Source organism: Oncorhynchus mykiss, chromosome 13 (assembly GCF_057628025.1).
Source record: "Oncorhynchus mykiss isolate SJ-2025 chromosome 13, ASM5762802v1, whole genome shotgun sequence".
Classification (NCBI taxonomy): Eukaryota; Metazoa; Chordata; class Actinopteri; order Salmoniformes; family Salmonidae; genus Oncorhynchus; species Oncorhynchus mykiss.
The window spans coordinates 41,549,181-41,564,175 of NC_143034.1; the positions used below are offsets into that span (position 1 = coordinate 41,549,181).

The following is a 14,995-nucleotide window of genomic DNA, read 5'->3' on the forward strand; positions in this document are numbered from 1 at the left end:
CCCCCGTTCCACTGATTTCTTGCCCTCATTGTCCCTGTTTTTTCTGTCGCCCCTCCCACCCTTGTTTTTCTCTCTCCCTCCCTTTCTCCCTCCCTCTCTCTCTCTCCCTCTCTCTCTCTCTCTCTCTCTCTCTCTCTCTCTCTCTCTCTCTCTCTCTCTCTCTCTCTCTCTCTCCCTCTTTCTGGGACAGAGTGTGATCGAGGGTAATCTTGAGTCATTTCACAGAGACCTCTTCCTACCCAAAATGTCCTTCGCTCACAGCGCCATCATGTCGAAGTCTTGAACACAGCTCATTCAGGGTTGGGGAAGCAACTACTAGGCATGCAGGCCCAGGTGTAGACCACATGAGAAGGGGATTCAGTGGAAAGGTGGCAACTACAGTTTTGTGCTGCTACTGCTATTGAAACGTAAGAAACACAAACAAAGTCGAGCAGCTCAGGGAGCCAAGAGAAAGTGTCGATTTGATTAGTCTAAAGGTCATCAGTTACTGGGGGACTGGAAGTGTGTGTGTTAAGCATGGGCATTTGATTTTACTATTCAAATAATATATATTTAATATATAATATATATATAATATATAATATATTTTTTTTACTTCAATGGCAACTTGCTCACGTGACTCAGGAGAGGTGGTGCACTTTGCTTGTTGGAGAGAGGGGGATTTTCCATCAGTTAGAAATATCCCAATTCACTTGCTACACATGGAGCCTCTGCCTGTACAGCTTCGCTGATTGATTGACCGACAATAGCGAGCTAGACGTGTGAAAAGTGTCTAGGCTACCGGTGCGTCTTTTTTATGGGGCGTATTGGTACAAAATGTCAGAACTGTTGTTACATAAACATTTAGAGTGGCAAGGTCGGTCCTAGAATGAAGCAATGTCACAGATAATTCAATCAGATTTTAGACCAAGCCTTTTACATATTTTTTCTTATGAACATGTAAGTAACCAAATACTAACGCCTGTTCGAATAACCACACCCATCCCGTGTGTGTGTGTGTGTTGGCTTAGATGTAATAACAAAAGTCTGTGGCTAGTGTTGTGAATGAAGGCGGGTGGATGTTTTTGAGCCCCCCCCCATTAGTGTTATTTGTGTGACGCCCCTTTTTTACTTCATTCCAAAAGACATTGTCGCTGACCTCGGAGCCCTCACGGACCGTCCTCCAAACAAGCAGTCACACTTCCCACACACGATCGCTCTCTCACACCGACGCACACACTCCCTTCTCGCCTGCCTCTGCTCTGACCCTGTCCTCCTCCTCCTCGCTCTGCCTGACAGATGGAGACGTGCGGAGGGGCGCTACGCGGTGGATAGGGCCTCCATAGTCAGCCACTGGAACTGGCTGCAGGCCCACGTGTCTGACCTGGAGTACCGCATCCGCCAGCAGACGGACATCTACCGCCAGCTCCGCTCCAACAAGGTCAGCACCGCCACCACACCATACACACAACACTGCACCCTCAGTATCAGCCACCTGGGTGGCCCTGGCAACAAGTTCAAGAGTGGAAGGGAAGGGGCGGACCGGTTGAAAGCCGTGTCATTGGTCGATGGGGATGTAGAAGCAGGTCACGTGACCTAACGTGTCGCTCGATCCCCACGCTCAAGGTAGCTTAGCTCACGCCTCAACTACGGATGGGAAGAGCGGGAGCGCTTTTCTATTCTGTTCTTATCAAGAGTATGTTGCCTCGATACATCTGACATGTCTGTCTGCTTTTAGCCCTCATTTTCTTCACTCTTATCCTCTGCTTCTCCCACTTTTTTTATTTCCTTCTTTCTCTCACTTCATCCATCCAGCGGTCATTTCCCAGTGGAATATCATAGCCTTCCTGGTAAAAATGTGTAGCTTGTTCATGGTGCCCCTTACCCCTCTGTGGCTACACCAAAGCCAGTTACTTTGGTGCCTAGCTACTGTTACCTCTGGTGTTATGAATCAGAAGGACTGAAGAGCTCACCCTGGCATATCTGCGCTCTCGTAGGGTTCCATAATGCTGGCAGAGACCTCCCCCTTTGACGTGTCACCTGAGGATGGGGAGGTGAAGGCGGAGCCTGTTGGTTGCCCGGTAATACAGGTAAATGAGTCTGATGTAACTGTCCAATCAGATCCTCAACAAGCCGGTGTCTTCATTTCTTAGACATCAACTCCCGTATCCTAAACATGCCCTAATTTTAGATGAATAGGTTCACAATTCAATTAGTGCTGACATCCTCTTAAGTCATGTAGTATGATGTGCTGTTTTCATAGAGAAAGAATCAAATGCGACTTTTCCACTTAGTGTGGTGCCTCCCTACCAGTTCAGGGGAGAAAGAGAAGAGGGAGGGAGAGAAGACACCGCTCAACATGGCACCCTGGCACTGTGCCCAAAATAGAGAGAGGGGAACAAGACTCGCCCACAGAACCCCAACCAGACCCCGGGACTTGGGAGGGAGGGGAGAGGGAGGGAGGGACTACTATCTCGGGAAGAGAATGGGTGAGGGGGGGGTCCCAAAACAGTGGTGGTCTTTGTTTTGTCATGCCAAGTCGTGTTGACCTTTCTATCCATTCAGTTGTGGCCCGAGGAATTCACTAGGAGGTCATTCAACTGTTCTGGGCTAGGCTGTGGTGGAATGGAGTTGAGGAGGTTGGGTTGGAATAGTTTTGAAGGGGAGTTCCATGTTAGCCGTGCCAACCTTGTCTTTGGTTCCAGGAGTGCGGCTCAGACGGTGGGGCCGAAGGTCCCGGAACGGTCTCCGTGGAAACGGGCCTGAGGAAAGGTTGCGCGCCCGGGAGACGGGTCAACGGGATCATCAACAGGTACGACGCAATGGAATGATCCCTCTTTACCCGTCCAGTAGGTGTGTGTCCTTTCAGCAAGGCGGCCTCTATGCCAACCACTCCGTCTGAACAAAGGGGTGTGTGTGTGTGAGGGGACATGATCCATGTGGGAATTGCAGCTGCTCACTCTTCTTTCCAAACATATTACAGGGTTTGTACACGCAGCACTGTACAAACTTGTACGTACATGTGTTCATGCTGCAACCTCTGTTTTCCTCTAGTGGAATGCAGAACTGTGAATGGAATAATCATTCTGTCACCGAGTAATACGTATTCACACTCATTAGAAATAGGATCTGAGTTTTCCCCCATACTGTTACATTGAGACCTACCAAATAAGCCAATCAATGGACAGTCAAAACACAAATCCAGAATTATCATTATGAATATTATCAGTCGTAGTAGTAATATATAGAGTCATGTATTGCAGTGTTGATGAGCGATCTTCCCTCCAGCTTATGTCGTAGACATAGATTGTCCATATTTATTAGTGCTGAGCGACTAACCAAATTTTCTGTTATTTTTCGTTTTTTTTTTTTTTTTTTTTTTTGAACCGACATCGGTTCAATTATTTGAATTCCATTTTGTTCAGTTTTATTCTGTGAGCTCAATGTGCACATTCCACTGTTTCTCTAGAGATAAATCAGATCCAGCCTAAACCGTGCAATGTAGTAGGGAGTTGTAGTTTCCAACAGGCCAATATTCTACATAGTTTAGCTCATAAAATGTGGTAATTAACTACAATGAGCATAATCCATTGTACGTCTACTTGTCCGGTCTCGGTTTCTTTTATGCCTGCTCGGGAAGAGGCAGAAGAATGCGCGATTGTGAGGAGATATAGAGAGCGTCTTCGTGTAGCGTAGTATTGATGAGTGACTGTGCCTCCCTCCAGCCTGCGGCCTGGCTCTCCAGAGTGTTCTGACCTGGAGAAGCAGCTGAGGAAGCAGCAGCAGAGCCTGCCCTCGTCCCAGCTACCGTGCTCCCCTCAGGACGACACGTGTGTGGCGGCCCGCACACGCCCCCTCCTCAGCTGCAAGAGACGACGCCTCGTCAGGCCGAGCACCGTCACCAACCTCAACCGCAAGGTTTGTGTGTGCGTGTGTTGTAATGTCTTTGTGTTGGTACGCTTTCACTGCTACATTGGCATTCTGTGTGTTTTCAGCTTTTTGTTGTTTAGTGGGTAGTGTATTGGGTAGTGTATTGTTTGCTAGTATGACTGTCAGTGTCCTTGAACTACAGAGTGGTTGGCCAATTTTGTCTGTGTATAGCCTATACATTATGTGTGTGTGTATATGGATATGCTATCTGCAATGCGTGTCCTTTTACAGATGGGTGGTGGATTGGTGTGTGTGTATATTTGTTCACGGCTCGACATTAACGCTTGTCCGTTTGTCCGGTATGTGAGACAAGCAGAATATAGAATACTGTATGTTGTCCGGATGGACAAGTAATACAGTATCAAGCAATTACTCACATCAGAATTGGACCAAAGTATCCTCCACATGCGTTGTTGTGCACTGTTCTCTCAATTTATGCAGAGCACATCAGAATATGATTATATTGCATTGAACGGCGGGGTATGTCAATCACTTTTGAGATCAGAGCCACGTTTGCGCGTATCCCTTGCTAGTTAGTGAGTTATTTGCCCAGGTATAGCTCGTTTTTGGTCCGCAAACAGGGTTCGTATGGTCATGAAAATCCTTGAAAAGTCATGGCGTGGGCATCACCTGCTTTGTGCCTGTTTGATTGGGCCCGAGGAGAGAGGGGGGAGACATTGCAAAATAACGATAGACAACCAATTAAACTAGAGAGCCAATTCAAAACATATCGTGTGGCCGGGCTAGTTATCTCAGCAGTTAAATATTGATCTAAAAGCTACATCTAATAATGTAATTGTCATGTCCGACGTCCTTAAAACAAACAACTTTCCACCAGCACTCGTCGTGAATAATGAACGGGTATAATACTCCTGTTGTGAAACCGCCTCTCAAGCACTCGACATTGGGAGTTGAGAAATAAATCTTGACACGTTTGAAAAGCTATATTAAGCATTGGCCATGTCATTCTGACAGCGTTAAAGTGTTTGTATGATTTGACCTAGCCCAGATGACTAAATTATTCCCAATGCTGTCAATAGATCTCCACTCAAACCTGAATATTTTAGCCTTACAATGCCGATAAACATGTATTTGTTAGTTACCTTGCTTTGAGGTAGCCAACCTTAGCTGTTTGATCCCTGATTCATTAAATTAGTAAAGTATGTTATAAAGACAAAGTGTTTAGTTGTAGTATGTTTAAGGCCAACCATCCTCCAGGAGAGCCTTAAAGGGGCAGTGTTCTATTTTCAGACAGGCTTGAATATGCAAGTAACCTGTTGGCAGAGGGTAGCCTACATTTTTGTGATTCTCTGTGTGGTAATAATAATGGTAATTGTATTTTGTAAAGTGATTCCTTTGCATCAAGTCACCTTTTTGGCCCATGGTGTTACAGACCATCATTATTTGGGGGACAAGTGACTTGAGCTTTCGTATATGCACAAAATCAGTCTTACTTGTCCAAAGGACAAGTGGCAACAACAACAAAAAACAGCGAATGTATGCCGGTCTGTGTGAGTCTTGAGTTACAAGTGTGAAAGGACACGCGAGCATCTGTGTTTGTACGAGCAGTAAGTGTGATTACATGTAGGGAGTGCACGTGTTAGTACATTAACAAACTACAGCATATGGGTTTGTGATGAGTGACCACCAGCCTACCACGCCAGTACATTTTAAGGATCTGCATTAGAACTCTCATACCCTCGGTGTGTGTATTTCGTCTACATGTCTTCTACCTCTGCATTCTCCAAAGAGGTCGACTCCTTCATGCGAAGTGGCCTTGGAACAGGTGGCTAGTTTCCAACGACACAGGTAGGGCTGAGTGCTGCTGCCTCGTGTTCTATTAAAAGCAGACGTGTTGTTATATTTCCCGACTAGGAGGAGCTGGCTGACAGAAACCCACAATTCAAAAAGGTTTGGCTGGACGGGGACGGGGTGGGGACGGACTTATCCTAGATCAACACTCCTACTCTGTTCAGTAACAGGAAACGCGGCCATAACGGGAACCCGCTGTTAACAAGCTGTCCTCTCAGCCCCTAGTATTTCAGATCGTTGTTAAAGCCATAAACTAAACAGGAACTCTGGCTTAGCTTATTAAACCAGCACAGCCGCAGTTTCAAAGGCTTCGCCTACGCTATGGCAATAAGAGCTAAGCTAATGGTGCTATCTATGCATGTTTTTATTTCTAAAACAATTTGAACCTGGTCCGATTTTTGATTTGCCTTTTACAAGAAGACGGGCGGTTGTAGAAAGTACCCATGTTTGCGGCGGTTTCATTTTTTGGAGACTTTAGAAGCAAATGTTGCTGTTGTGCAACAGTATGTTGTTGTTGGAACAGAAATAGGATGACTAGTTCTATCCGAGCTCCGTCAGAGACTGTTTCCCTCTGTTGTTTACATGTTCCCCCTTGTGTCTGGATATTACACGCTTGTTATTGCATTGAGAATTTGTACTCCGACTCGATTACTCAGGCCTACCTGGTTGAATATGTTGAAAGAATCATCCCACTCTCCTTCCCCCTCCCTCCCTCTCTTCTCCAGGGCCAGAGGCTGTGCGTACAGGGTCCTCGCTGCGGCTGCGAGGTCAACCCCCAGTGTATGACGTGTGGCGGCCGCACCCTCTCCTCCTCTGACGTCCAGTACGAGCGCCCTCTACTGGAGAGGCTGTCCCAGTTCGACCCCTGCGTGCACCCCATCCTCTCCCTCTCAGACGGTAAGATTGATTGGTTGTTTGATGGATTGATTAGAATTGATTTGAGCATTCACACCCTCTCCAGCCAGAGACAACGTTGCATTAAAACAGGGTAAGCCTAGTAGCTACGTGCACCACATCTTTTTTCTCACAGTTGTAAGTAGCTCCTACCTCGTCATGCCCTGGGTCAAGGGTTGGCTAACAAGGGACAGGGGTTGCTGTGCCATCCTGTGCTTGCTGGGTAGTGGAGCAGCATAGTTGGTTTATAAGTGATAAAGATCCAGTATGGAATACTATATAGACTATTTTCTAGGCAGAATTTGAGCTGTAGCTTTGTCGTATCGAGAACTTGCAGCACCACCAGCTTCAATCCAATCAAGGGTCATTGTTCCATACATATCATGTAGCGTGTATTTCATTATGACTCTGATTTCCACCAGTGGGCTCCCTCCCACACTTCTCTACTGCTTTAGTAAAGGCCTGTGGCTGGGCCTGTAATGTGGGCCTGCCAGTGCCAAGATTAAAGGCAAGGGGAAGTAGGATGTAGAGAGAAGGATGAAAGCAGGCCAAATCCTCAGGGGGGTCAGCAGGGGTGGAGGGGCTTCGAGAGCTTCCAGTCTGGACTTGCTGAAGTCCTCCCCCTGGTGGATTGAATGAGAAATCCACTCTGACGCTCTGTCAAAGCACTGCTGCTCAATGCATCCACCCTCCCCCTCTCTCACAGTCCCAGATGTGCCTTTTCCACATGAGAGGAGCTAGCTAGCTAGATAGCTAGCTAGGCCTGAGAGATGTGAAAGCTACAAAAGTCTGCAGCGTAATGAGGTATAAAGGACTGGCTGGAGATGGCTGGTGCAGTCAAGTAGGTCAACTGGTGAGAGAGGGGATGGTTGGTGGTTGAAAAGGCAATGCAGTCAGTCTATGACCATGCAATGCTACTGTCTGTCTGAAAGCGAGGGGCCACCTGCTGTAGCTGGCACACACAATGGTGTTGGCCTTTTTAATAGTGCACGGTTGATGGGGTTTGTCGTTTTTCTAAGTTTGATCTGATCTGTAGTCCCCCTAGAATCTACGCCTATACAGTTCTCGATACCTGACCGGTGCTTTGTTTCTATTTTGCCGGGCCAATGTGCTCTGTTTAGGTGTAGGTTTATTTGAACATCTTGGTACATATGCAGAAGCAAACATAACATTTGATGTCATACAATGTAAAACACAATGATCAGCCAAACTATATGAACAATGAATTATCAATAAAGCGTAAGTCATAAACAGCATAGTTTGAGAGCTTTTGCCAAGAGCTTATAAAGATGATTAGGGGGAAAAAACAACGTTATTATCTGCTGCTAACCCCCCCCCCCCCCCCCCCCCCCCCCGTGTGTTTATGCAGACGTGACGATGAGTCTGCACCTGCAGCGCGTCCTGAAGTCCCACTGGAACAGCCGGCCCCTGGAGAAGATGAAACCCCTGAAGAAGCTCTCCCTGAAGCACAAGCTCTCCGTGGGACGCCCTCACGACCCCTCCGCCTCCTTCACCTCCAAAGACAAACACAAGATGACCAACTCCCTCCTCTCCACAGTCCGTAAGTAAAGCCTCCTTCACCTCCAAAGACAAACACAAGATGACCAACTCCCTCCTCTCCACAGTCCATAGATAGGCTCATCACCTCTAAAAGCCTTCGACTTTAAGCCAAGCAATGGGGTATTGCCTCCTAGTAGGGAAGGCTCGTATAGCCATTTGTTCCTAAGCATGCTCATTTTCTACACCTTAAATGTTGTGTAACGCAACAGACCCAAATGTACACTGTAAGGTGACGTATAGGAAGGATCTCTTAGTTTTGCAAAGCTCTTAGAGATATGATCAGTATTGGCGGTTCATATACCCGTGTAACTACGCGCAAACGTACGAGGCCCCACCAGCCTGAAATTTCACAGTCCTACATTAACAAGCGCTTCTTTTGTTTGGTGTACTCTGTAGTATTCAGGTGTGAGTGTGTGGCCCAGCGTTTCCTGGTAAATACAGTGACTCAGCTGTCTAAATGACAAAGCGCTTTCCTCTCAGTGTGATTGATAAAGAAGCCTAGGTCGTTTTCTGCTTCGAATGCATGGACCCTATTCAGAGAGCACAGACGGATGGATGGAGCGTGATACACCAATAATAATTTCATTACGACGTTACATAATTGATGCTCGGTGCTCTCCAGAGTTCTGCAGCACAATGTTAAAATGTACATCTCTAAGCCAGTTTTGTTCGCATTTTTACTCTCACGCAGACCCACTCGCTCACAGACCTTGCCGAAAATATGACCGCTTTAGTATCGTGGTGGGGTCTACTTTCTGAGGATTTTTTTTTACAGCCAATTAACACTGTTGGACAAAATCAGAAATGTGTGTGTGTGCGCAAAAGATACACACTGCCTAACCCCCCATGTTGCTCTACCCACTCCCCAGGCCTGTCCCACCACAAGGTGCGTTCAGAGAAGCTACACAGGCAGCAGCTGGACAGCCTGCTGGGGTCCACCAAGCTGGAGGGCCGCCCCCACTACCGAGGGGAGCAGGGTCACGGGCCCTACGACAAGAGCCACGCACGCAAGAGGCCCCGAGAACACTCGCTGTCGCTGGACAGTATGGACAGTACGTTGCCTACAGTCTATTTATTTTCCTCTCTCTCTTTCTGCCTCTTTATCTTTCCCTCTCCCGCCCTCAGCATCTGTCTCATAGCTTGAGCAGCTCAAATGACTTCTGAAGGGTAATTGTCACACTGCTTCCACCGTTTTTTCACTCTACCTTTGACCCTTTCCATATCACTTAAACTTTTTAGAAGGTCCATCTTTATTTTCCCTATCCTTTTTATCCCGTGTCAGTTACTGAATTTTTAAGGCTCGAATGCTTGACAGATGGATGTGTATCAATCAGTCTGGAGGATTCCAGATGTATTTAATAGGATTTCCTCTACTCTCTCTCTCGCTCTCTTCCCCCGTACTCTCTCTCTCTCTCAGACACCCCTAAGCTGTACCTGGATGGGGGCAGTCTGTGCCCGTCTCTATCTGCTGGGCTCCCCGCCCACAGCTCCCTGCTCCGACAGCTGTCAGCCTCCTCAGAGACCTGCTCCGTGCACTTCACCTCCTTCAACAGCAGCCTGAGGGACAACAGCGCCCCGGTACGACACACACACACACACGCATCTGGTTTTAAAACTGTGCGCGCATGCGTGTAGTGTGTGATTGATTGGAACAGTAATGGTGAAGTAGTCTGTAGAAGTCCTTTAGAAGTTGGATTGACGGTGACTGACCCTGCTCCCCTTCTACCCCGTACAGCATCAGCCCATCCGCAGGAGGAGGGGAGAAAGCTCCTTTGACATCAACAACATCGTCATCCCCATGTCTGTGGCTGCCACCACCCGCGTGGAGAAGCTGCAGTACAAGGAGATCCTCACCCCGAGGTACGCTAGACACAAAATGGCCGCCATGCCTACTTCGGCATGAGGAAGTTGCCTCGAGTCAGGAAACTAATCACAAATCCAGAGATAGTTTGGGTATTTTTCCCCCATCTAATAGATTAATAACGGTTAGGATATGGGACTGTAATGCTGATCCTAGATATGTCCAGAAGGGCAAATAGCAATTGTTAGGATATGATTTGGGGGTCTGTCAGCTGATCCGAAATCTGTGCCTAAGAGAGAATGCCCAGAGCTACGCACATCAGCTGTACTCTCACTTGAACACACACACACGCACACACACGTGGGTGGTGAATTACTGATGTATTAATTATCTGGCTTCCATTTTGCAGTTGGAAGGAGGTTGACATTTGTGCTAAGCCTATCGCTGAGGAGGCTGACATTGAGGAGGTAAAAAAAGATTTTCTCTTGGTATGACCTTTTCAGAATCTCAATTGGCGTAGTTTACCGATGCAGACCAGAAGTATGATTCAGTTGCACAGTGTTGTTCAAAGATGTCAAACATCTAGGTAGAGCTGCCACCAACCCCCAAATAACTGCTCCCTTTTCACCGTATAGCTCTGATGCAATACATTTAACGGTAATAACCAAACCACCGTTTGACCGCAAGCCGCATTCATCAAGTGTTACAGCACTAACTTGGAGTGCTGATCTCTCTCTCCCTTCTTCCCTCCCAGATTGAGGACCTGACAGACACTGCGTTCTCCCAGCTGCACCAGCCCTGCGAGGACCAGGAGCGTTCCCGCTGGAGCTGGACGGCCAGCGCCATCGCCAAGAGGAGAGGCAGCCGGTCAGTAACACACACCAAACCCCCCCCCCCCCCAACAACAAGACACACCTTACCCACATTATGAGTTGCAAGAAGACACCCCTGCAAAATGGTCTGCCCCAGTTCACCCACTCCCCATGGTTTTTCCAAGAAGCAGTGTATGTGGAGGTTTTTCTCATTTGTTTATTAATCCAGGAACCAGTCTTTTTGGTGTGATCTGTAGCAGAGATGAGGTTCTGAGCTGCATATTGATTGTGATTCTCTTATCTGGGAAACTTGACATTTTTGCACTGTCGTTTCTACCTAGAATAGCCAGATCCAGCATGTTATACTGCAGTGCAGCACAGGGAACACCTTGGCAAATAGCCTAGCGGTTAAGAGTGCTGGTTCTCAGATCCCCGAGCGGATTAGGAGAAACATCTGACGATGTGCCCTTGAGCGTCGCCGTGATCCCTGGCCTTGACCCCACTCTCCTAGGGTGTCTCGAGGAGTTGGGATATGCATAAAACAATTCTAATTCATACACTCATACAGGTTACCCACTTGTACATTAGGTGACACAGGAAAAATATTATCCGCACCTATTTGACCTTTGAACTTCTAGAATATAGATGATAGGTTTCTCTACTTAAGGCTATTCTCCTTTCTGTTCAATTGAGGTCTAGCTGAAGACTTCGTTTCTGTTCTCCATGTCAAGTTAACTCCCCTCTCTCCCCCCCAAACCCCTTCCAGTTCGTATGTCAGTGGACGGTTGGATGGTCGCACCACTCCCCTAATGAGCAGCACCAACCCTTCCACGCCGCAGCCCTCCTCCCCAGACACAGCCCACTTCCACGCCCTGCAGGACTACGGCAGTGCCGCCTCCCCCTGCTCCCCGGCCAGCCCCGACCTGCTATCCTACCCTTACACCCCAGGGTGTTACACAGCGGGAGGGTACTCCTACACCCCTATAGGCTCCAGGGAATCCCACCGCCTGCTCTCCAACGAAGACACGCGCTGCTCCACACCTGAAGGCACCTACGAAGAACTGGTAGGCTCCCAATAGCGCAAACACTTCCGTACTATACACGCGTTCACACACTTCAGCTGTTTAATCAGTGTGTATGCCGTCTTTGTGAATACCGTGGCAGATTGTAGAGGATATATGAGAAGACACCTGGCCTTTTGGGGATAAATGTACACAGACAGACCGATTTAATCTTTGTGATAAGTGGGTGATAGCCCTGTGTTAAGTGGTGTGGTCTCTGACGGGAGTTTCCTCTCTCCCTCTCCAGGTTCCCATCCCAGTACACCCGTGGGACCGGAGGAGCTTCCCCCTGGAGAGCGACCCGCCGCCGGAGCCCGAGGAGCAGCCAGGGAACGCAGAGGAGCGCCCCTATAGAACCATGCGCCACATCTCCGGTTGCAAGACGGGCTCGTCCAGGTCCGAGTCCGACACCGGGGGTCCCCCCTCGCCGCTCCTACCCCCTGACGACAGCAGCAAGCAGAAAGCCCCCTCCTCCACCACCTCCCTCACCACCACTCTCACCAGACCCTCCCACCGATGAACAAAGGCTCTCACTGCATAAAGGACTCAACACTTTCTTTCTTTCACAAGACTCAAAACAAGAACTACATCAACAATGGAATAATGGACTCCTGTTGTTTGATATTCAAACATCAGTCAAATTCTTTCACAGTTTTTAGTGAACATAGACCGAGCCCCCCGTCAGAAATCCGTTTTGTTCTTTTCTTGCTCACTGAAATGAATAAATATATATAAAAGTGAATGAAAAAAGGAGAGCAATTCAACTGAAAGCTGAATTTGTGATGAGCAGGGCATATAGAGTTGCTTCCTGTTTCTGGGCCAATGGGCTGAGGGCTAAGCAGCCACTCAGGCAGTGTGTGTACCTTTGTAGCTTTCTTTTCCCCGCCCCATGTCAGTTTTAACATGGAGTAAAACAAAAAACAGCAATGCCTTGTTGTCATAGCTTGTTATGTTGTGTCACCTTGAATCAACCTAATATTTGTCCCTCCCCAGAGAATTGGCGTGAACCTGCAATGTTCCTTTCAGCACTTGATTCACAGAGCTGTTGTAGTAATCTGAGTTTGCCATCTTCCTTGACGTCTGTCTGTGCTTTTCGTTCATCTGTTTGTCTGCAATAGTATAGTTGTTTTATACATATAGGTTTAATAAGATATTTCCTTTCAACCCCGTCACATAGACTGATGGAACAAGTGGTTGTGGGCGGTGTATAAAATTATTTTAGCACGGCAAGTAACACCACCCCTCAATATGATATTACACGAGTTTGAATAAATCATTCAATCAAATAAACCAAAGTGAAACAAATAATCATGTGAACTAATTTAAGACAGGAAAAAAAATGCATCACCTCTCCTACATAGGAATGATTCTATAGAAATGGAGGGAGTTGATATGAGTGTTCAACTGTGTGCATCTTGAATTTCTGTCTTCATTTTCTTTGTGGTGTGCGTGCGGTTATTTCACGCTTTTCTGATTGGTTTGGAGAATGTGCAAGAAATCACTAAAGCGTGCAGTCAGGTTCCAATTACAAAGAAAGCTCCTATGTTTTTGAATGTAGTATTTTGGCTTTATCTTGACTCAAGGCCCTTCATTATTCGCTCTATTTTAAATTTCTGTACCCTAGCTATTGACACGGGTTGCCGTAGTTCACATCCGATGCAACGCTTCCAGCTTGTAATGCATAATTGCCATGCAATTTGCATGTCACTTGGTAGAGTAAAAGAGAACATGAGACAAATTAGGGAAAAATATGTAAATGTACCTAATTAATCTCGTTCCTGTGTCACTGTGTTTGGAATTGCACAAGGCAGATAATGTCAATGTTGGATTGTCAATGCAGTTCCACAATTGGATTAAAATCTTTTTGGGAGTTCAAATGTCAAATGCTTTTCATGTAACAATGCAAAAGAAAACTCCAAGTTTGGGTTGTTCATTAGAGCAGACAAATGGAAAATGTTGTGTAATGTTTAAAAAAAAAAAAGTCCAGGTAGTCTCTGCCCGTTATATTCCGTTTGGTGCATACTGAACACGGCCCAGTCGGCTGCCCTAGTTCCCAGCACCCCCTGCTGTGTCCCTCCCAGCAGATGAAGTGGAGCATTGTACAGAAAGCCTCTAGACGAATCTCTCCATCTAAAAAGGCTTTTTATGTTTGAGTCACTTTAAGTCAGAAGGCTGTGGCCATCACACACACAGGAGGCTATGTGGGGATTTATCAGTTGTGGAGTCACTTTGACCATGCCCATCTCACCAACCCTCCCGCCGCCTGGCCGTTTGTACTTGGTCACTTTGTAAGTTAAAACCACATGTTAGCCTCAACCAATACCCTGCTCTTGTTCCAATTACTGCTAATCATGTCATGTTTGAGTCTAAGGAAAAAAATAAGAATGTGTGGGGGGAAAAATCCTTCAGATCACTGTTCATTTGAGCCTTTATTGTCTCCACCCGCTTCCTTGATTCTGCTGTCTTGTCATTGCAAGGAGGTAATGTGAGGTCTTCACTGGTGAATCCTTTGAATCATTCTCCCATAAGAGTCTGTACTCTTGGTCGGTCCAGACAGACTGACCAAAAGACAAACCTAACTCAATTTCTAGGGACCATCGATGCCTGTCCCTATCCCTTATTTCTCCTCACAGAAGTCCCCATCATGAATCATGATCAACTATGGTTTGTCTGCGAGTGGGGATCAGAGGACCCACCAGAAACTGTTTCGATGTACAAGAAGGTTTGACTAGCGTTAAACAGATATTGTATTGTCTGGGCTATTTTCATACTTTCCAACGTGGTGTATGGGGGTGGGTGAGTCTGGTATATCCTTTAGCATGTAATAGTTTGTACAAAAAGTATATTTTGTAAATAACTTAACTGTTTGACGTTCAGGCTGTAGCTGTCCTGATTGTATAGGGAGAAGACACGACAAGTACAAAATATTGAACTTTTCTTTATGCAGAGGCAACAAACAAAAAAAGTGTATGATTGATGAATCCGACGGGCAGGCAGCGTTTGTGCTTCTCAAAATAAAAGTGAATTATATTGTATCAACTGTGTCCTTGTGTTCCCTATGATCTTGTAAATTCGACATGTGGAAAGCCCTCGCATATTTCACAAACGAGGTCAGTTTGACAGGAAATACCCCTGTCATTCTTTGA

General features: G+C 46.8%; 1 protein-coding gene across 7 annotated transcripts in view; it reads left to right on the forward strand.

The window, feature by feature from the left end:
• LOC110486139 (KAT8 regulatory NSL complex subunit 1) overlaps positions 1–14,884 on the forward strand; it is a 79,798-nt gene extending 64,914 nt beyond the window's left edge. For 4 of the 7 annotated variants that reach the window (XM_036940773.2, XM_036940774.2, XM_036940777.2 and 1 more), the window contains 13 exons: positions 1,279–1,420; positions 1,977–2,069; positions 2,685–2,791; positions 3,705–3,897; positions 6,447–6,618; positions 7,985–8,176; positions 9,045–9,227; positions 9,593–9,753; positions 9,911–10,035; positions 10,386–10,443; positions 10,731–10,843; positions 11,555–11,852; positions 12,097–14,884. In XM_036940773.2, the coding sequence (XP_036796668.2) occupies positions 1,279–1,420; positions 1,977–2,069; positions 2,685–2,791; positions 3,705–3,897; positions 6,447–6,618; positions 7,985–8,176; positions 9,045–9,227; positions 9,593–9,753; positions 9,911–10,035; positions 10,386–10,443; positions 10,731–10,843; positions 11,555–11,852; positions 12,097–12,369 (2,110 nt within the window). In that variant the 3' untranslated portion in view covers positions 12,370–14,884. The remainder of the gene's footprint in view (positions 1–1,278; positions 1,421–1,976; positions 2,070–2,684; positions 2,792–3,704; positions 3,898–6,446; positions 6,619–7,984; positions 8,177–9,044; positions 9,228–9,592; positions 9,754–9,910; positions 10,036–10,385; positions 10,444–10,730; positions 10,844–11,554; positions 11,853–12,096) is intronic. The other 3 variants (XM_036940775.2, XM_090196207.1, XM_090196208.1) reach the window with 1 other exon arrangement.
• Positions 14,885–14,995: the final 111 nt, after the last annotated feature.